The 20,530-nt window shown below is 31.8% G+C and overlaps 4 protein-coding genes across 6 annotated transcripts in view; 2 read left to right on the top strand and 2 right to left on the bottom strand.

Moving 5' to 3' along the window:
- LOC107371413 (protein O-mannosyl-transferase TMTC3) overlaps positions 1-10,054 on the bottom strand; it is a 72,879-nt gene extending 62,825 nt beyond the window's left edge. Inside the window, exons 1-3 of the mRNA XM_025162859.2 lie at positions 9,526-10,054; positions 7,636-7,772; positions 3,394-3,478 (exon numbers count right to left, since the gene is read on the bottom strand). Coding sequence (XP_025018627.2) covers positions 3,394-3,478; positions 7,636-7,772; positions 9,526-9,849 — 546 coding nt within the window. The 5' untranslated portion in view covers positions 9,850-10,054. The remainder of the gene's footprint in view (positions 1-3,393; positions 3,479-7,635; positions 7,773-9,525) is intronic.
- A 332-nt stretch (positions 10,055-10,386) lies between these two features.
- Positions 10,387-11,418, top strand: LOC107371416 (rab-like protein 3). Its single transcript, XM_015939495.3, has one exon. The coding sequence runs from the start codon at positions 10,387-10,389 to the stop codon at positions 11,257-11,259; it is 873 nt and encodes a 290-aa protein (XP_015794981.1). The 3' UTR covers positions 11,260-11,418.
- Positions 11,335-12,772, bottom strand: Gclm (Glutamate-cysteine ligase modifier subunit). Its single transcript, XM_015939496.3, has 3 exons — positions 12,510-12,772; positions 11,788-12,304; positions 11,335-11,587 (listed from the first exon to the last, which is right to left on the bottom strand). The coding sequence occupies exons 1-3, from the start codon at positions 12,630-12,632 to the stop codon at positions 11,427-11,429; spliced, it is 801 nt and encodes a 266-aa protein (XP_015794982.1). The 5' UTR covers positions 12,633-12,772; the 3' UTR covers positions 11,335-11,426.
- Positions 12,606-14,773, top strand: LOC107371414 (tRNA (guanine(37)-N(1))-methyltransferase). 3 transcript variants are annotated; one of them, XM_015939491.3, is made up of 4 exons: positions 12,606-12,749; positions 12,840-12,976; positions 13,093-13,184; positions 13,279-14,773. In XM_015939491.3, the coding sequence occupies exons 2-4, from the start codon at positions 12,969-12,971 to the stop codon at positions 14,691-14,693; spliced, it is 1,515 nt and encodes a 504-aa protein (XP_015794977.2). In that variant the 5' UTR covers positions 12,606-12,749; positions 12,840-12,968; the 3' UTR covers positions 14,694-14,773. The 3 variants fall into 3 exon arrangements, with proteins under 3 accessions (XP_015794977.2, XP_089123359.1, XP_089123360.1); XM_089267233.1 differs by having other exon boundaries at positions 12,840-12,882; XM_089267234.1 differs by lacking the exon at positions 12,840-12,976 and having other exon boundaries at positions 12,619-12,749.
- The last annotated feature ends 5,757 nt before the right edge of the window (positions 14,774-20,530 follow it).

Below are 20,530 nucleotides of genomic sequence, written 5' to 3' on the forward strand. Positions count from 1 at the left end.
TTTTTCGGTTGGAAAACTATACTTTTTCAGTTGGAAAAGTCTAATCTTAAACCGCTTAAATTTTGTTTGAGCGCGTCGTTCATTTAAGCTCTTCATTTTCAAATGAGAAAGTCCTTTTTGCATTTGTAAAAGTCACTTGTCCTTTACCCTAGTTAGTAATTGTTTGTTTCAAAATAGAGTAAAATGTCTAGGCCATACCAAAAATTGAGTAATGATTTAAAACAATTGATTATTAAAGGCTACAATGATGGAAAATTAATATGTGATCTTGCCAATACTTTTGATGTGAATGTTCATTCAGTTAGATCAGTGATCACTCGATACAAGAAATTTGGAGACGCGGTAAGAGAAAGAGGTCATCGAGTAAAAAAACTCAATTCAAGTCAAATTGATGAAGTGAAAAGTTACATTGATGATGACTGCCAACGGACATTAGAAGAAATTAAAGATTTCATCAAAGAGAAATTTGATATTGACATATCCATCGCAAGTGTTCATCGCTATACCAACGCTTTTCATTACTCGTTTAAAAGGATTTCAGTTGTACCCGAGCGAAGAAATTCAATGGATGTAATTCAAAAACGTTATGAATATGCAATTCGGTTTTTGGATCTTGACATTAACCCAGACAAAATTTTCTTTTTGGATGAATGTGGAATCGCCGTACATTGTCGAACTAATTATGGAAGAAGTGAAAAAGGTAAGCGAGCAAATGTAAGGGTACGAGCTGTTCGAGGCAAAAACTTCTCTGTTTGTGCTGCAATGAGGTACAGTGGACTGTATCACTATATTTGTCAACCAAAATCTTATGACACAAATGATTTCATTAACTATTTGAATGGATTCCTTGGAAAAATTCGAGAGGATGGATTGGAAAAAATTTACCTAATTATGGATAATGTTAGGTTCCACCATTCTAGTGCTGTCGCTGATCTAATTTCTGGTACCGAACATGAAATCATTTACCTGCCTGCATATTCTCCATTTTTAAATCCAATCGAGAATATGTTTAATCAATTAAAACATTACGTGAAAAGGTTTAAACCTAAAACCACTGATGAAGTGTTTCAAGGAATTGAATTGGCAGCGAATGTTATTTCTGCCCAAGATTGTGCAAACTATTACAAAAACATGAAAAAATACATCAATAATTGTATTCAAAAAGTTCCAATAGAAAACTAAAATTTTTGACTTTTTCATTTGAAATAAAGACTTTTCCTTTTGAAAACCAGCAGCTTTAAATTTTCACCCAAAAAGAAGCTTAAAATTGTCTTAGGATTATGACTTTTCCAATTGAAAAAGTATAGTTTTCCAACCGAAAAACACTGTAATATATAACACATCGATTCTGTGAGAAAAGAAAATGTTTTTGCATTTCATGTGATCAAAATGATTGCCCGTGATTACCTAAATAATTTAACTAAACCCAATTTATTTATCAAAATAACCCAATGATTCAAGTTGAACTCTGATTAAACCAAATTAATGGTTTAAACTTTATTAACCGTTAAGATGGTTAAAATTTTATTGAAAACAAATCAAAGATTTTACCTTTTACCGTCCCAGTTGTTTTCAGCTAATAATCACAATTATAATGCAAAATAAAGCACTGAAACTTGAATTACTCATTCAGGTAGTAAAATCAGATAAGCAAAGTGAAAAAAGGTAAAAGTCTTTTATGCCATTTTGAGAGATTAAACCAAGTCAACTCTAGTCATCAAGGTTATCAACGTATTGTCACAATAATAATGTAAAAATAACACAATGATGCCAAGAATAAAATGATAAAATAATTTTATCTCCACTTTGTGTGCATTAATTTTTCAGCAAAATTAGACGACTCTCAATATGAGTATAAAATATGAAAAGATTTGAGTAAAAAATCGCTAAATTTACCTCAATGATTCCCTTAAACACTCACTTTATTACCATCATCATCATCATCACCATAATGAGAGACTAACAGAAAAAAAAGAGAACCTTTAAAACCTCTTCTCACCATCTGAGTTTCACTTTTTTTTATTTCCTTTTATCCACCAATTCATTTTAATCTTTACATCTTGCATACAAATAAATACTCTTGATCCTATTACTTTCCTTGCTTTCATCAAAACCATTATCACCAGAGTTTCAGTTGAAATGACAAAACTTTCAACTTCAACATTACATGTTATTCATGTTCGTGAATTTTCCTCACTTGATCATCATTCAACCTTTTCTCATCATCTTCCCAAATGATGTTGAATAAAAGGGAAAAGGCTGATGACAATGATTCGCTAGATTTACCTAGCATCTGATATGGGACAAGATGAGGCAAAACGATAGCAAAGGCTAACAATAAATAGCAAGATAAAAGGGAAAGAAAAGGCTGAGAAAAAAAAGAGTCCATCAAGGATCAAAATGATGTCGATTCTTTTCACCATCTTTCATCTTCTTTCATCATCTTTTTGCTAAAGATGAAAAGGAAAAGGAGAAAATTTTTTTTCCAACTCTTGTCCTCTTGAAGGTTGAATATGTCACCAATTGGATTGTTGGTTCAAATTTTTCATCATGAAATAATGATTCAAACAGTCATCAACATCACTATCAATATTCTTGTTCCTCATATTTTCATCTTATTCTTGGTCAATCATCTTCATTCTTTTCTTGATCGATTTTTCGATTAACTTTCCATCCTTTTCTTATTGAACGTAAAAATGGACTTTCTTCATTTTCCTTTTTTTTATAATTCGCCATCAAATTTTTACACTGTAAAGGCAAAAATGATGATGATGGACAAGAACATCTTCCAACATTTTCATCCTTTTCAACAAAATTATATCTACAATAAACTATAAAAAGTGAGTTCTTTTGCCGTTCAACTTTTTTCTTTCAATTTTTATCCATACTTTCCAATTGAGTCTATTGAAGCACAAAAAGTGAAGAGGAAAAGTTGGAAACTCGTGAACCTGATTCTGTGATATTTTGTTATGATACTGATCAGTTCAACTTGACGAGACAACGAAATTTGCAAAAAGCAAATAACTTCATTGACGTTGCATTGAATCTCGGTTGAATTTGAAACAAAGCAAATAATTTGTTTGATTGAGAAACGCTTTACTTTTATTTACTTTATTTTATCATTTTTTTCACCTTCTTTTTTTTCAATCAATCATCGCCTCATCATTAGGTTGTTACCTTTAGATATTCAAAGGTTAGATTTTAAAGGTTTCATTTCATTTATTGGCTTCTTCCGAGTAGCTTTCAAGTAATGATATCAAAATATTATCATCACATTTTAACATTCAACTGGGCTGTTTAAATCATTTATCATTAATATCACACATTTCACTCAATGGTAAACATGAAAAATGGTTTCTCTTTTCATTGGTTTGAATAAAGGTTTCAACTTACCGCATCAACATGGATTGGATGAATGGCAAAGTAAATTGAAGCAATGAACGATTCCCAGAAATGATGAGTAAAACACAAACACAATCTGTTAATTGGGAAACAAAAAGATTAATTATTCATCAACAAAACCATTAAAAGTGAAAATAAGCGTTTACTTGAAAAAATTGACTTAATTTTGCAAAACTAAAAATGAAGATGATGAATAAAAAGTAATTGATAGAAACGATTTCAGCAAATAATAAAAGATTTTACAGTTTAATCGTCAGTAAATTTCGATAACCTTTTCTCGATCCTGGCCAGCTTAAATTTTATGTGCCGACCGCTTTTCGCTTCACGCGTGTTTGCGATCCTAACTCACGAACTGTTAGTGCCACAGATCTCAGGTTTGTACAACTTCGAATTCGGGTTTTCAAACTTATTCATTATGTTTCGTGCATTTGACCTCTGACTGACATTTGAAGGTCATTATCTGAAATTGAAAACTTTGGTTGGTGCTTTCAACGAACGGCTAACTTCGAAAAGCGGATAATCGATAAATGAGTTTCTTAAAAACAAAACTTGCTTAACTGATGGTCAATTAAACACTCGTATCTTTTAATCAATATGGGTTATAAATCTGATACAAATATTAATAACAACTTAAAAAATTAATATTTTCAGATAATGAGTTTCAAATGTCAGTCCGAATAGCTTATTCCATAGGATTTTCATTCTGCCCCAATATCAGAAACGTAATTAAGAGAAGCTCGAAGCATGATTCATTTAGTCTTTCAATTTTTGAGCGTTTTTGCTCTATTTTTCTCACACTTTCATGAAAGATATGAAATAACAGATCATGAATCATTATAAATACAATTTTTCATCATGAAATGCGACCTCTTTTCCATTAATCTCCTGTGTCTCTCTGCCTTTGTTTTTCTGAATATCTTGCGAATAGTAACTTTGACCAAAAATTTTTGTAGTTTGAGATCAGCATGAAATGCTACATCGAAAATCACTCGTTTCTTGTAGATTGAAGTGTGAAGAAAAATTGAGCAATAAAATGATTAACGAAACAATATCGTTGTAATAACAGTTGATTTACCAATCTCAAAGTTCAAATGTCCAGCGAAAGTTTCGAAATTTTCTGAAATGAAATTCTGGTCAAACCTTAGTGTTGATACGATAATTGAACAATTAACAGACAATGTTTTCTCAAAGTAAACTTAACCTTTTCCTCAAATTACAATTTATTTCAAATGTCTTGTTTGACTTTGCCTGTAAAACTGCAAAATTGCCATTAGTTTTGTGCTTTTTTTCACCATTTTTTGAGTGTTTTTTTCTCTATTTTCTTGTTTTTATTTCTTTTGCGTTAAAAAGCAAAATTGTTATCAATAAATTTCATAAACTTTTATTCTTGTTGTTTTTTCATTCCAACATTCAACTCAATTCAATGTTATTTGTTTTTTTCTCCTTTTCCCTTTACTTTGCCTTTTCCAGAGTAAAATAAATTACTTTGGTATTCATCTTGATATTTACTTTTCTTGCTCTTCTTTTTTCGCCTCTTCTTCTTCTTCTTCATCATCATCATCATCATCTTATTGGAGTATTTTACACAGCAAAGTAAATTGAAAATGAAGGTGGAAAACCTTATCTTGACTCAATGATTTTACTACTATTATTTCATCTTATGAGCTCTTCCTCTTTACCTTCACAAAGAAACAGAAAATTTTCAACGAAAAGAAGCAAAACAACAACAAAAAGCTACTTTGATGAACCATTGCATTTATATTGGCTTATCGTAACATTTCAGATCTTCTTTTCTTCTTCTCACAACAAAAACTCTTCTTCCTCAATTTTGGCCTTCTCTTCCTCTCACACATTCTTCCTCTCATCTTCCTGTTTCAAGTGAAAGTCATTTGTCCACTCTTTTAACCATCAACCAATGACCATTCCAATTGAACCAACTTCAACACCTTAACCAACACTGAGAAAGCTTGTCAAAAGTCATCTTTAATCAACATTCAAAGAAAATGAATTTTCTAAAAAATCGAAAACCAACCAAACTTGAAATTAATGTTTTAATTGCAAGGAAATTCAATTTAGTTTCAATTCTGATTTTCAGTCGACAGCAATTTTCCAATTTCAATATTGAAACTGTTTTCCTGATTTTTCTTCAACTGATTTTGTCTGTTCATTCAACTATCAACTTTGATGAAAATTGTTCAACTTTGCATTTGAAATGTGGCGAAATATCATGCAGAGTGAAAAGAGAAATGAAAATTTTCTTCTCTGCTTTCAAATTGTTGAAATAATTTTACGTTTACTTTCAATGGTACAATGAATTGAACAATTTCACGTTAAAAGTGACACATCAAATTCAGTCATGAGATGAAACAAGAACAAAGCAAAACATGAAGAGCAAAATATTTTTTTTCCTTTTTTTTCTCGTTTGTTTTTTGTCTTTCATCTTCTTGCTTTTTGTGAAAACAAAAGCTATTAGTTTCTTTGGATTTATTTTCTGGGAGTTTAAATCAGGGAGTGAAGGGGAACAAGATGAACATCAAGATGAAGATAAAGATCGTAATGTTGCATCTTTCAAGATTTGTTTACGGTTGAAAAATTATCCATTATACCTTGTCTAAAAGTGAAGAAGACAAAAAACAATTTGGAAGAAAGTAAAGATGATAAAACAGGAATGATAACAGATGATGAGATGGAAAGATGACAATGTCAAATGATTGCTTCGCCTTCCAGACAATGGAAAGGTCAAAATGCTTAAAGTGACCTTAAACAAGGTTAATGTAAAACTGATGTCTAAATGATCATCTTATTCGAGTTAATTTGCAAAAATGGGTCAAGTTTTTATCATTTATCATTTTCTCTGTGGAATTCAGTTCAACAGGGATTCTCGAAATATCGCCAGTTTTTCAGATTTTTTAGTTCTTTTTGATTAGATTTGGATTTATTCACATTTTTTGCTTTCAATCAATGATCTATTTCGAGAAATTGAACCAAAAATAGTTTTGTTTACATTCAAATTTTAGTTCACTTTTTTTACTCTTATGCTGGTTCTTTGGGAAGGTTAAATGTTATTCATCAAAAGTTCAATTTTTCATCATTTCATTCAAGGCTAGTTAGTTTCAAGTCTTGAATCATAAACCGTAAACGTAAATACTCCAAGCTTTGCTCTGTAGATACTAAAGTGTTTACTCAATGGAAATGATATTTTCATGGAAGTAGATTACAAGCAAGAGATTTTAAGTTCACTAAAAAATTAGCCAAATTGATTTTAATATGGGAAATATTAATGAAAAAATATAAGTGCAATTTTAGTACAAAACTGATATGATTTTGAAATCCTTGTTCAACAAGAAATACTAATAGACAGAAATGGCTGAAACTTTCAACAGGTTAAAGTTGGACTTAAAAAGAGTTGAAGTTAAAGAAGGCTAAAGCATCACATTAGTGAGTAGAATGAAGATTCATATCGAAATAACGTGATTTTCTGGATTCGTTGTTAGTATTTAATCGAGAAAATTGAAGACAATTTTACTTGACTTGGTTCAGATGAAAATTTGAGTTAACAACGTTTCTGAGCTAATTGATCATTCGATTGCTGGTCATTGTGTGATTAATTTCGAAATTCAGTCTTAAAATGCTAATTTTCAATATTAACTAATAACCGAAGACAAATCTCTCTCCTCAAAGGCAATGCTAAAAATCAAATTCTTCAACCTTACTTTGCTTTTCCGATCAAATCTCCCTCATTTCCATTCTATAAAAATTGTAATAAATTCAACTTCTAAGGTGAATCCACAGACGATGCAAAAGATTATCTAAAAAGTGATGTCCAGTTATGTTTCACCACATGAATCAGACATTTGTTTCCAGTCTAACTCTTGAAACTCATTTCTAAACATGTCTCGATTTCCAGACCTTTTTGGATGAAATTAATTTTATTTGAAACAAAATGCAAAATCAAAACTGACTCAACGAGAATTGAGCCTGAAACAGGAAGAATTCAGAATCATTGAGTCAATTCGTCCATGAAACTGATTCTTTTCCCATCAAAAGGCGCAAATTTGTTGCTATTAATAGTTTCCACATTTCATGATGACAGGTTTAAACTGAAAATTTTAATTTCCTAATGAATTGTTCCTGTTCTTTGAAGTTGGTTTTTTTGTTTTGCTTTCAATCAATTCTTTCAACGCTTTGATTAACAATGAAAAATTGATACAAATTTTGAATTGACTGTCTTACCTGAAGAATAATATTGATACAATTGAATGAAGAATATTGTTGACTAAATGATATCCGGTGACTTGTAGACCATGGAGCATGAAATTCCAACGGAAAGTTAATATTGTCAAAGGTCGGTATGATTTATGTGATTCTTCCTGTTATTCAATAGGGAAGGGAAAGAAGAGGAATGATGATGAGGAGGAAAAAGGTAAAGAGAAAAGAGAAAAGAATAACAAGTTGAAACATTTTTAATGTAAAATTGATGTATACATGAGATTCAAATGTTTCCATTGATGATATTCAAAGGCAAAAATTATAATTGTTATTATCATCCGACTTAATAGGTTTCCTCATGCATTAAAAGGTTTACTTTTTTTTAGCTGACGATAAATTACGAGACAACAAACCAACAATTATTAATGATATTATTATCATCATCAGTATTTAACTAAAAGTACAAGATAAATATTTAGGTAAAGCACTAGGATTTACCTTTGATTATTTAGTTTGTCACTTAATCTTTTAAATTATCATTCCTGGTTTTACAACCATTTTTCCCCTTCTCTTGTTCATCATTTACATTTTTGTTTTGAACCCAATTTTTCAATTCATCATCGAGTCTTCACTCGCCATTATCACCTTTTATTCAGGCTCAGTTATCCTTTTCAGTGGTTTTCTTGTTGTTAAATCACTTTTTCATCTTGTTCAACTCTTTTGTTTTCCCTGCTATTATCAGAGCTCTTCAGTTTCCTGCTGAGCACATGATGCTTAAACACAAAGACAATTAATGATAAACTTTGTGATATCCTTTGGTATCGAAATGAAACTGTCTAAAGGGCCGAATGGGTGAATATCAACAGTTCAATATTCATTGTTGTATAACTTGTCACGTTGAGAATTTGTTTTTTTGTCTTTTCTTTTTCTTCTTTTTCTTCTTTTTTCTGGTTTAAATGTTCTTAGTTCAATGAGGTTACCTGAGGATAATGGTGATGATGGAAGGTGCAAGGTAAAAACAGAAAGATATTGAAAGTAACAAATTAAGGTGAATGAGAAGGAAAATGGTGAATACATTTGCATGATATTGGCTAATATTTATTCTTAATTCTGGGTCATTGAGCATTGAATAAATAGATATTATAATATAGATGAATATATTCTGATAACGAGGTGAAAGTTAACTGTGTTTAACATTATTCACTGTTTATGCACATAACACATGGAAAACATGGGAAAATAAAGGAGAGAAATGAATGAAATAGATTATCATGAAACTAAAAGTCGACTGTTGATAATGGTAATACATTTGCTTGGTATTAATCATAGCAATTTAGATCATTTAATCAATAGCAATCGAGGCTGCTTGCTAAGTTTCTCAAGATTGACTTTCATTTACTGACCAGTCATTACAGTTGCGGTTAAAGTTAAGGTTAAAGACATAATTTTAAGAAACATTTTTCAATCATTTTTTTAATAAAATAAAGGTTTTAATAAAAATAAAAAGTCGAATCTGAGATTTCATTTAAAATATTCAAATAATGATGAGCTTTGGAGGGAAAAGGCCACTTTTCAATCGATTAAATTGAAGAAGAAATTATTTTCACAAAATTTCTGCTAAAGGAATTGAAATATTGTAAGAAACATATCAAAAAGCATATTAATCTCGACCTGTTGGAATCGAAAGAGATTGAATGGAGAAAAAAAATGTTAGAATTTATTCTCTAATTGCTGATTAGTGTTAGCCAAAGAAGGTAAATTCATTAACTTGTGAAGGAAACGTCGGTGAAAAACAAACACTAATTGTGGGAATAAAAACAGTGGGAAAATTAGGTTGGCAGTATTTTTAATGGAAACAAGTGATGACTGGGAATCCAAATTTGTAACTTGATCACTGGACTGGCCAAATCTTACCTTGACGATTGGTGTTCCCCAAAAATCGTTGAAAAATATTTTGGTAAAATATGTTTTCTCTGGACAAACATCTTTGTTGTTGATTATGGTTGGTATATCATCGAAAACAAATTCATTGGAAATTGATGGAAGAAAACAAAGAAATGATAAAAGTCCAATCACTGTGATTGCCAGTTGTATCCGATTAATCTTGATCCAGTTCATCGTTTGTTCATGTATTAATGGTCCAATTTTCGAGTTGATACCAGTTGAAACATTTCTGTTTCCACCATTAACATCACTTTTCTGAACAAATGTCAACATTTGACTCTTTATTGGTATCATTGTAATTCCCTAAGTTTTTACAAGATTCTTTTTCGATTCACATGGATTTGTATTTGTAATTTTGTTCACAGTCTTTCACTCGATTCATTCGTAAAGGTTAATGTTCAACATTCTCAAAGTGATGTTTCTCCAGTCTTTCAATTCTCCCTCTCTTCATCATCTTCCTATCAGATGAGTTTGCGTTCCAACCTTGTTTACTGGTTCCACTTTAGGCTTGGGTCAATCAGTCTTCGCGGCTTTATTCCCGGCTTTCATCGGCAACAGTGTCCAACTGTACCAATATGTCCACATGGTGACGATAACTAATACAGAAATGTGAATAAATTGAGAAATTAATAAAATTGTTCATTGGTTATTAACTTACCGTTTGTTGTTGATGCGGTGAATTGGTCTCTATGTATGCAGGGCCATCTATTGTGCTGTTTAGTGGTTTATGGTTGAGTCTTTTTTTAAGTCCGTAAGATGGAGGCTTCGTTGATTTGTTATTTTTTAGTTGTTCAAGTGTACATTAGTGTTTAGCTTTTGGGAAAACATCCAATGTCCATTCGTGATAAGTTTCGTGATCAAATACATGATCGCATTAAAGTTCTGGTTCTTGGAGACTCTGGTGTTGGTAAATCATGTTTAATCAACTTGATTTGCAAGACCAACATGTGGTCAAAGCCCAGCTGGACAATTGGTTGTTCAATTGAAATTTTACTTCATCAATTTAATGAAGGAACGCCAAATCATCGAAGTTGTCTGATTGAATTGTGGGATATTGGCGGTTACAAGACTCATTCCTCTGCTCGTAGTTTATTTTATCAATCTTATCATGGAATCATCTTGGTTCATGACCTAACTAACCGTAAATCATATCTTAATCTCCGTAAATGGCTTGGAGAGGTATTATGTACTTCGGAAACCAACGGAACCGTCTCGAATCCAGTTCCATCATCGCCCACATCTTCGGCATTCGTGGCTTCATCATCATCATCATTTTCTTCAACATCATTTGGTGGAACATCTGCTACAAATTATCGTGATCATTCAAATATGTCTGGAACATTCTCACCTACATCATCACCTCTTCTTTCCAATAATTCATCATCTATTCTTTCTTCACCCGACGAATTTGATATTGAATTATTTGCTGGTAGAAATATTCCAGTTCTTATTGTTGGAACTAAAAAGGATCTTCTTGGTTCTGATATACACCGACCACCTCGTCCATCAACCTTAACGGAAGAGTGTGGTGCTTACGAAATTGAAATAAACTGCCTTGATAATAGAGCTTTTGCTCCTGGTTTAACAAATTGTGCTGAAATGACTCGATTTTTTGATAAAGTCATCGAAAGGAAATACACTCTATCTGATCGCCTTAAATCAAATAGTTTATTATTCAACAGCAAAAGATCTTACCTTGATTGAAGCTGATGATTTGATATTCTTGTTACCATAACCTTTCATTTCCAAAAAAAACTATGTGATTATGTTATTTATCATTATTAATTGGTTAAATGGTTTATTTTTATTTTGTGTTGGACATAATTGCAAATTATAAGTTGATAAAATCAATTTAAATTGAAACTTTGTCTCTATTTCTTTTGAGTCGACAAGATGTATCCCTTGTTCTGGACGATTCCTTTATGTTTCTGTAAAATGGTATACCTGGCGATCCAAAATCGGGACCAGTTTTGAACATCCTCTATGCCACAGCATGAAATTATTTGATTAAACTTTTCAGTAGATAGAAAATCTAAATCAAATAAGAAAAATGCTTGTATTAAATCATCAGTAGATCAAGAGTTCGAGTATCATCTGAAACTGATGAAATGCTGATTGTTTTGATAATTGAATGTCACCATCATTCAAGAAATATTTTTCAGACTATTATCGGTACTCAATCAATCCTGATGCAATTGAGATAAATCAAACTTATTGATAAAGTAAACTTACCTCGGGGATCGTTATGAGTCAGCAATTTGATGTTGTTATTCTGAGCAAAATCTCGCATTTCTGGTGGTATAACGCAACAAGATTCTAGATTAATTTGATTACTGGATGGTTTGATCTGTTTAGCGGATTGGTAAAGCTCAGCCAATTGATCGGTATCCAAATCAGACATGCCAAAGTCTTTAACCTTATTAATTCCAATTTTTTCTGTACATTTCCAAATGCTCTTTATCTTATCCATGGGCAATTTTGTCCCATCAGAGGATTGAATGGCAATTATCAATGAGTCCAGATAGTCCGTGTTTAACATTTCAAGAGCAAAATCAAGGGCATCCTCCAATAAAGTGCATATGTCACTGTAAATGAACAGTTTAATTGTAATTTTACAATTCTCCCTTGTCGTTGGGTCAATTTTATCTTCCCCAGAGAATTTAGAGATTATCAATTTTGAATCTTTGACAACATGATTGATCTTTTTGTTTCTCCAAGCATTGACCGCAATACTCAACCCAGTAACTACCTAAAAATGATAAATCAAAGAAAAAAGTGTTATTATTTAATCTGTCGGATCTGGCGAATAGAGTTTGTCCACTGTTGAAACCATCAAGCAAAATTGATAAACAACTCTTTAATATGGTCAACCAAGACAATAAATTAAGTGTCTTGATCAACGCTAAAATTGTCTTTTCATGAGAATTTGGAACTTTCTCGTATAAATGACTTACCTCTTCATCAGGCAATAATGTTGCCTGCCTTTTAACCTCTTCGACCCTAAGTAGATTGCCACTGTCAATATAAATCTGTCCAATAGATGGTTCAATGTGATTTTGGTCTGTTGAGCTATCCATTTCGATTCGGCTTTAAATACTGATTTCTATGAAATTTGGAGTCTGGATGGAATAACAAGGATAGCTGGAATAATTGTAGGCAAATGAGTTTGACTAATAATTAAAACTGCTCAATAGGTAAGTTAACTTTATTATTACGAGTTCACTTGTGACATTCAATAGATTATCTTTACTCTCTCTTCTTTCTCTCCCTATACTTTTTTCCAGAATAAGTCGGGTGCTTTTATCAAAATTGATCTTTAAGACCGTGGTAAACAAAGCTTTGATTAGATTTAACAGTATAAAACACTGAAATGATAATCATTTAATGATTATCATAATCCTTGGTTACCATGGATGAAAATGTAAACAAACATAACATTTTGCAAGTTACCATGTGATTTAATAGCAACACAAAATTTGAAATCTAAGAGTTTATTTTCTTAATTTTATTTTAATCTATTATTTTATTCTCTGTTAGATTACAAGAAATTGAAAGTTTTGTCATCGTTCTTCCAAATTCACTGTCCTCCTATTTAAAGTCCAGAAGTTCATTGATGTCCAATATCAGTGGTAAGTCGTTACTATTTTTCATGCTCTATAGTACTAAATCTTGTGAAGTTTATTTAAAGCATTATTACAATTTGAATTTATTTTTATCCTACAGTTATCAATCTGGTGAAAAAATTTAAGACACATTTAAACAAATTCAAAGTTCTGTTTAACCCGGTAAACATGGTCTCTGTAAACGAGTCTCTTCTTAAACCTCCACCATGTGTTGCAAATATGAAAAAATTGGATCCGAGTCTTTTCCGTAAATCAGTTAATGTGCCATATATCGTCGTTGAGGATAAATTTATTCAAGAGATCTCTAAACATCTGAAATCTCAATATTTAACTGTGAAAGGAATTGATACCATCCAGCCGGTGGACTCTGACAATCCAAGTGAAGCTCAAGAACCCAGTTCAACTTTGAAAAAGAAGATAATTTTACTCAATCCAGATCTTGTTAAATCACCAAATGATTTAGATGATAGAGTTAAGAAGGCGCTCATTCAAAAATATGACAAGATACATTTGTTTGACAAAAGTATCGAGCTAAATTTCCACAATTACAATGCTCATGATATAATGGATGCAGTGTTTCCTGAGGAAGAAAAAAGGGTCAAATCTTGGTCCATCATTGGTCATATTTTGCATGTTAATTTAAGAGATGAAAAGCTATCTCATAAAGAATTGATCGGACAAATTCTTCTCGCGACAAATCCTTCCATTCATATGGTAATCAACAAAGCTGAGATCATAGACACAAAATTTAGGAACTTTTCCCATGAAGTTTTAGCCAAAACACCAGAAGCCGATAAACTTGGTACTGTTGTCACAGTTCATTCAAATAATTGTACATTTAAATTTGATTTCGCCAAGGTTTATTGGAATCCTCGGTTAAGCACTGAACATGGTCGTTTCCTGAGTCGTTTAGACAAAAATCGTGATGTAGTTTATGATTTATTTGCTGGGATTGGACCCTTTGCCATTCCAGCTGCCAAAAAGAAGTGTCGAGTTTTGGCTAATGATCTGAACCCTGACGCCTTTTTCTGGTTGCAAGCAAATTCAAAATCAAACAAGGTTGATCAGTATTTGACTGCTTATAACTTGGATGCACGTCATTTTGTCCAATCAGTTGTAAAAAATGATTTAATTTCTTCATGGACTTCGCCAGAGGTAACAGAATATATTATTAAACCAACTTATCACGTACTTATGAACTTACCTGGAATGGCCATCGAGTTTTTAGATGCATTTGTTGGTCTTTTAGCTGAAAAGGCACAGGATGAAACGTTCCGACCATTAGTTATATCTCCTTTGATACATTGTTACACTTTCTTAAAACGAGATCTTAACCCTGTCGAAGCAATCGTCGCATTGGCCGAGGAAAAGATACAATCTAAATTGCCCGATGACTATGAATTAAAGTTGGTTCGAACTGTGGCTCCATTCAAAGACATGTACCGAATCACATTCAAATTACCTGAAGACGTTCTTTTCGATACAAGAGTGAACAAAAAACAGAAAACATGTTGATTTTTGCTGTTTATTTAACTTTATTAATTTTATAACATCTCATTAGAGAGCAAAGCTTATTAAAAGTTCTGTTTTATGAACCACTGTAAAGACCAAGAAATCCGCGGGAAAAATATCATTAAGGTAACTGAAGGAGTTAGAGTAAACCAATATTAAGTTGAACTGATACTCGTTGGTATCAACACAATTTTATTTGGTGAAGCAAGTTTCAGAGTCGGAGCTCCGCAAGGGATATCAAAAGGGTTTCTATTTGTTGTCATCAGTTTTTTGGTCAACTTGTACTCCAAATACGTTAAGGTGGTCTGTCAATCCATTTCCAGTTAAAGCACCTGTCAATCCTCCTCCATTAAGTGGAGTCTTGGATGGTTCAACTGATTGATATCCGCCGACATTTACATCACCAAGAACCGAACCATGAGTTATGGTAAAACAAGCCAAAAGAAGAGTCGAAAATACTAAAGCGTTCATTTTGCTGTCGTTGGTTAACTATTTTCAATTTTTTTTAAATTTGGTTAACTCTGATGGATACAGTAGTTGAAATGGTTGTGAATTTGTTCTCTTTAGAAGTTCGCTTTTTATACACTTACCTTGTTTACCTAATTTTTACGCTGATATAGTAATATAGGATCTAATTTGACAAACTAATTAAAAGATAGCAAATCTGGTTAATTTTTAATTGAACCAAACTGGTTGCTGCAAGTAAATCTGTTCATAGAGATCACCGGAAAAAGGAGTATCAAAGGAATACAGTATGAGATATGCATGGTGATATGAGATATGACTGTAAGAGATACATTTTATTAGCTGCAGCAATTGAGTGTGGCTCTTATTGAGTCATACCGAGCAATTGAACTGTATGTCTTAAAATAATCGGCTTCATATTTTTGAGAGTAGCCTTTGGCTATTAATCTAGCTTTAAATCTCTCAATAGTTCCATCAACAGTTTAATTCGTAAACCCATCAACATGAATTAACTCGATCACCTTTTGGTAGCTAAACTAAGTCATAAAGATCATTATCATTTAAAGATTTAATTTACCAATTAACTGAATACTCTGGATTGCTTCATCGTAACTTGAAGGTTCTAAGGTAAGGAATTAGATACATTTTGAAACAAAATTTCATCTATGTTTCTTTGAGTAAAGGTTTTCCCAATGACTACGAAAAAAAGTTAATTCAAACCGTGGCTCCATTCGAAGACATGTACCAAATCATTCAGATTACCTAGAGCCGTTCTTTCCGATAAAATAGTGAACAAAAGACATAAAACATGAGATTTTTGCTGTTTACTGAAATTTATTTATTTTATGTCATCTCATTAGTACAGTGTAGAGAGCAAGACTTAAAAAATTTCTGTTTTTACGAACCACTGTAAAGACCAAGAAATCCGCTTGAAAAATACCATAAAAGTAAACGAAGGCTTTAGAGTAAACCAATATCAAGTTCAAGTGGTGCTCTTCGAGCTCGGCCAAGGACGCCGAAAGGGCTTCTGGGGGTCTTTTCAGTAGTTTTTGGGTCGATTTGGGCTCCAAGTACGTTAATGTTGTCTGCAACTCCATTTCCAAGTAAAGCACCGGTCAATCCTCCTCCATTGAGTGGAGTCTTGGAGTCAACTGATTGGTATCCGGCAGCATTAACATCACCAAGAAGCGAACCATGAGCCAGGGCAAAACAAGCAACAAGAAGAGTTGAAACTAACAAAGCGTTCATTTTGTTGTCGTTGGTTAACTATTTTCAATTGAATAAATTTAATTAACTTTGATGAATACTGTAGTTGAATTGATTGTGATTTTTCTCTTGTAAGAAGCTCGCTTTTTATACATTTGCCATGCAATAAAAGCCTTATTGAAAAGGAGGTGTTAAATGATCAATAAATTCACCAATTCTTTCGGCACTTCTATTTTCGTCATGAAATTGACGCTAATTATTGGCAACAGTTCCGCATTTTACAGATCAGCATCACTATAAAATAAACACTAATTAAATATCTAATGATCTTTGACAGTTTCTCAGTATTTCAATGCCTTTCCAACTTTACAATTGAGTTCAATAGTTTATTACTTTCCTAGACAATTAACCCTTTTGGAACGATCACTAAAATCAATAGTTTTTACGCTGATATAATAATATACAATAATGTAATTTGATAAACCAATTAAAAGATAGCAGATCTAGTTAATTGTTTAACAAACGAGCATATTTATTTTCTCAAAATTGATGTTTCCAATATCACCTATTTTCAGTCAGATTTGATATAAAGATTTATTTTTACTAATACTTCAACTTCAGTCTTCTTCAGTTGGGAAAAATGATTGCATTTAGTCTTATAATTAACGATTATACATCATCAAGTTTTACAATCAAAATCAATATTCGATTGTTAAGTATGCCAGAAAGCATTCACTTAAGCTTAAAAATTGGCTCAAATCAACAAGACCATTTTTAGTAGATTGAAGCATAAGATGACCAAAAATTAACATAAAAGTTGAAGTTCAAATGTTTGTTTAAAGTATCAAAACGAAACGAAATGAAATGAAGAGTAAAATGAATGCAATTTAGATTTAGATTTCTTCTGAAGGACTTTTTTGGTCAAAAGGATGAAATGCTTTGAGCATAATAGGAAAATATCGAGGCAAAACCAGCAAATAAAGGTTTAATGATGGAAATGCGAAGATCTACCATGAATAAATCAGGTTCATTATAAAGTTCAAAAGATTTTGAAATTAGTTATTTTTGTGAATTCTGTCTAAACAAGTAGAGCTCGATCATTGAATAGTGGGAAAATTGTTTTTTGACTTTCATAGGAAGGGAAAAAGTGCTGTTGATAGCCAAAATGGTTGATATCAATGTGAATTTCGTGCGAACAATGGTGTCCAGCTTCGTGAAAATATTGAGCTTCCAAGAGCTCACAAGCCAAAGATATTGTCACCTGAAATTGTTGTTAAAATGGAGTGAAATCTGTTCTTCAAATTATCTTATGGTTATTTAATTGCCTCAATGATTTCAAGGATTAGCTATGCTAATCTAAATCCAATGATTCATTAGTAATGAATTTCGACTGCATAACCATTTCAGTTATCGTTATGTATAAGCATGCAATACCTTCTGCATTAATTTTAGTTGTAAAACTACAATAAAATTGTTCTTTAAATGATATCGTTATGAAATAAACTCATGTGGACTTTGTCATTGTAGCAAATTCCTCCCAAAAATAAAATATAATCACTTCTAGTTGTAACTTACTTTTAAATCTACACTTTTCCGATTAAGTTGGAATTGCATAGCTAATAAAACATGTATAGTGATATACTAGTTAACAATAATTAATAGTAAATGAATACTATTAAAATGACTCTCATCTTGCTTGGCTAAAGACAGCAAAATACCTTAGGTTCGAACTACTGTCGTATCTAATTTAAACTGGGAATTATACCATATATAAAGTCAAAACATGAAAATTTTGTGTAAAGATTGTGGCCAAACTAAAAGGATTCTAAAGAAAATTTTTTCTCAACCTGAAAGCCATGATTAAACTACATCCACGAAAAATAGTCTGCACTTCATCGGAATTCAGGTACCTGAGAAATTAGCGTTTAAACAGGGTAGGGGAAAAAATGCAGAATCCGTATCTTTTATCATTGACTTTGGGGGAAAAATGTTTTGGTTATCCAGGTTGATGATTTATTGTTAAATTAGAAGGATATGTAAAACCATTTTTCGAGTAAAGAGTTAGGTAAAAAATATGTTGCTTCAACTGTTGAACCAAATTTTATTTTGTTTTTTCTCATTGACTATGGTTTTGCATCAATAATTTGAGTTTTTAAATGTGGATTGGATTTTTTGTATTCAGTGAAAAGAAATTTACGATCAGTTATGATCGGGGCTCAGCTTGTACTAGTTAACAATAATTAATAGTAAATGAATACTATTAAAATGACTCTCATCTTGCTTGGCTAAAGACAGCAAAATACCTTAGGTTCGAACTACTGTCGTATCTAATTTAAACTGGGAATTATAATTATTATAATTAAGATATTATGACCAAAATCTCACCTCAAAATGGATTTCTTTCAAGTTAAGAATCTGTTGGTTTGTAGGGAAATGAAAGCTGAGTCTATTCATGTGATCAAAAGATTTCTCTGGACCACAGTATTCGAGAAAATTGGATTCGAAGTTGAAACTTGCTAAGCTTTTTGCACAATAATGGAAAGAGATTTTTTCATGAAACTCATTTTCCAGTGCTAACTTTTGACAATCAACCAGAAAATGCCCTTATTTTAAGAAATAAAACTTTTCCTTTTCTGTAAAAAACGATGAGTTCGATTTCAATTAAACCGATTGCTCTCTGTGGTCATAAGAGTCAGAGTGCTAGAACATATTGATGATACATAAAAATGGTTTGCGCACAACAAGGATCAAATAATTTTTTCTATTTATTAATAGTTCTCTTGATTTGGGCCATTTACCCAAAAACTTATAACCTCTATAGTTCGAGAATGGCATCAGCTATAATCACTATTCTTTCACTAATTCAATTCTTTACTAATGAATAACTCAATACAATTTATTAAATTTCATCAGCGAGCTTAGGCTATTGTTTTTGGGCTTAGAATGTGGAAGCAACAACTTATTCAACAAAACAAACTCATATTAACCAATATCTTGGTAAATAAAGCAATTTTCTGGTTTAACTTGTAAATGCAATGCAAAGAGTGCTGCCAAAAGCTCGATCATTTGAGTAAGGAGTTGAGACTTAGATTTATTTGTAGGGAAATTAAAACTGAGTCTATTGGTACTAACCAATAATTCATCCGATAGACAGTTTTCGAGAAAATTGAGGTCAAAGATGAAACTTCGATCGCCTTTTGTGCAATTAGGGAATGAGATTTTTTCCTCAAACTCATTTTCCAGGGCTAACTTTCAATGATCAACCAGAAAATGCAATTATTTTTAGAAATAAAGTCTTATGTTCAAAATAAAACACATAAGTTCGATTTTTACTTAAACCGATCGATCTCTGAGACCATATCAGTTAGCGAACTGAAACTTATTATTCATTGGTAAAAATTGTTGGGTGACATTATGGATTGAATAATTTTTTCAATTTACCAACTGTTCTCTAGATTTTGGTCATGCATCTAAAAAATTTGGACCTCAATAGTTCGACAATGGTAGCACCTACAATCATAAATCTTTGACCAAGCATTAGATTTTATTATGGGCTATGACATATTTCAATTGTAGTATCTTCAATGGACAACAAATTAAGTTATAACATCGTATTAGTTAGGTTGGTAGATTTGATACCAGATCAACAAAGATAATGTTTACTCATTATGTGTTAGAATAATTTGCATTATTAAATGAATCAGCTTAGATTCCTGCGGTTTTCTGTAATATTAGGCTATAGCTTATAACAAAATCTAATGCTTGGTCAAAGATTTATGGTTGTAGGTGCTTCCATTGTCGAACTATTGAGGTCCAAATTTTCTAGGTAAATGGCCAAAATCTAGAGAACAGTTGGTAAACTGAAAAAATTATTCAATCCATGGTTTAGTCTAACAATTTTTATCAATGAATAATAAGTTTCAGCTCGTTAACTGATATGGTCTCAGAGATAGATCGGTTTAAGTAAAAATCGACCTTATGTGTTTTATTTTGAACATAAGACTTTATCTCTAAAAATAATTGCATTTTCTGGTTGATCCTTAAAAGTAAGCTCTGGAAAATGAGTTTGATGAAAAAATCTCATTCCCTATTTGCACAAAAGGCGATCGAAGTTTCATCTTTGACCTCAATTTTCTCGAAAACTGTCTATCGGATGAATTATTTGTTAG

The sequence above is a fragment of the Tetranychus urticae genome, chromosome 2, assembly GCF_039701765.1.
Source record: "Tetranychus urticae isolate SD_2017Ah chromosome 2, NJAU_TeUrti_SD_1.0, whole genome shotgun sequence".
Classification (NCBI taxonomy): Eukaryota; Metazoa; Arthropoda; class Arachnida; order Trombidiformes; family Tetranychidae; genus Tetranychus; species Tetranychus urticae.

Bases quoted from the DNA above. Each gene is read 5' to 3' on its own strand.
- Gclm (XM_015939496.3), bottom strand. From the start codon at position 12,632: ATGGATAGCTCAACAGACCAAAATCACATTGAACCATCTATTGGACAG. The intron at 12,305-12,509 runs GTAAGTCATTTA...TATCATTTTTAG, and splicing joins CATTATTGCCTGATGAAGAG to GTAGTTACTGGGTTGAGTAT. The intron at 11,588-11,787 runs GTAAGTTTACTT...TATTTGATTTAG, and splicing joins GACTCATAACGATCCCCGAG to ATTTTCTATCTACTGAAAAG.
- LOC107371416 (XM_015939495.3), top strand. From the start codon at position 10,387: ATGTCCATTCGTGATAAGTTTCGTGATCAAATACATGATCGCATTAAA.
- LOC107371414 (XM_015939491.3), top strand. The intron at 13,185-13,278 runs GTAAGTCGTTAC...TTTATCCTACAG, and splicing joins ATTGATGTCCAATATCAGTG to TTATCAATCTGGTGAAAAAA.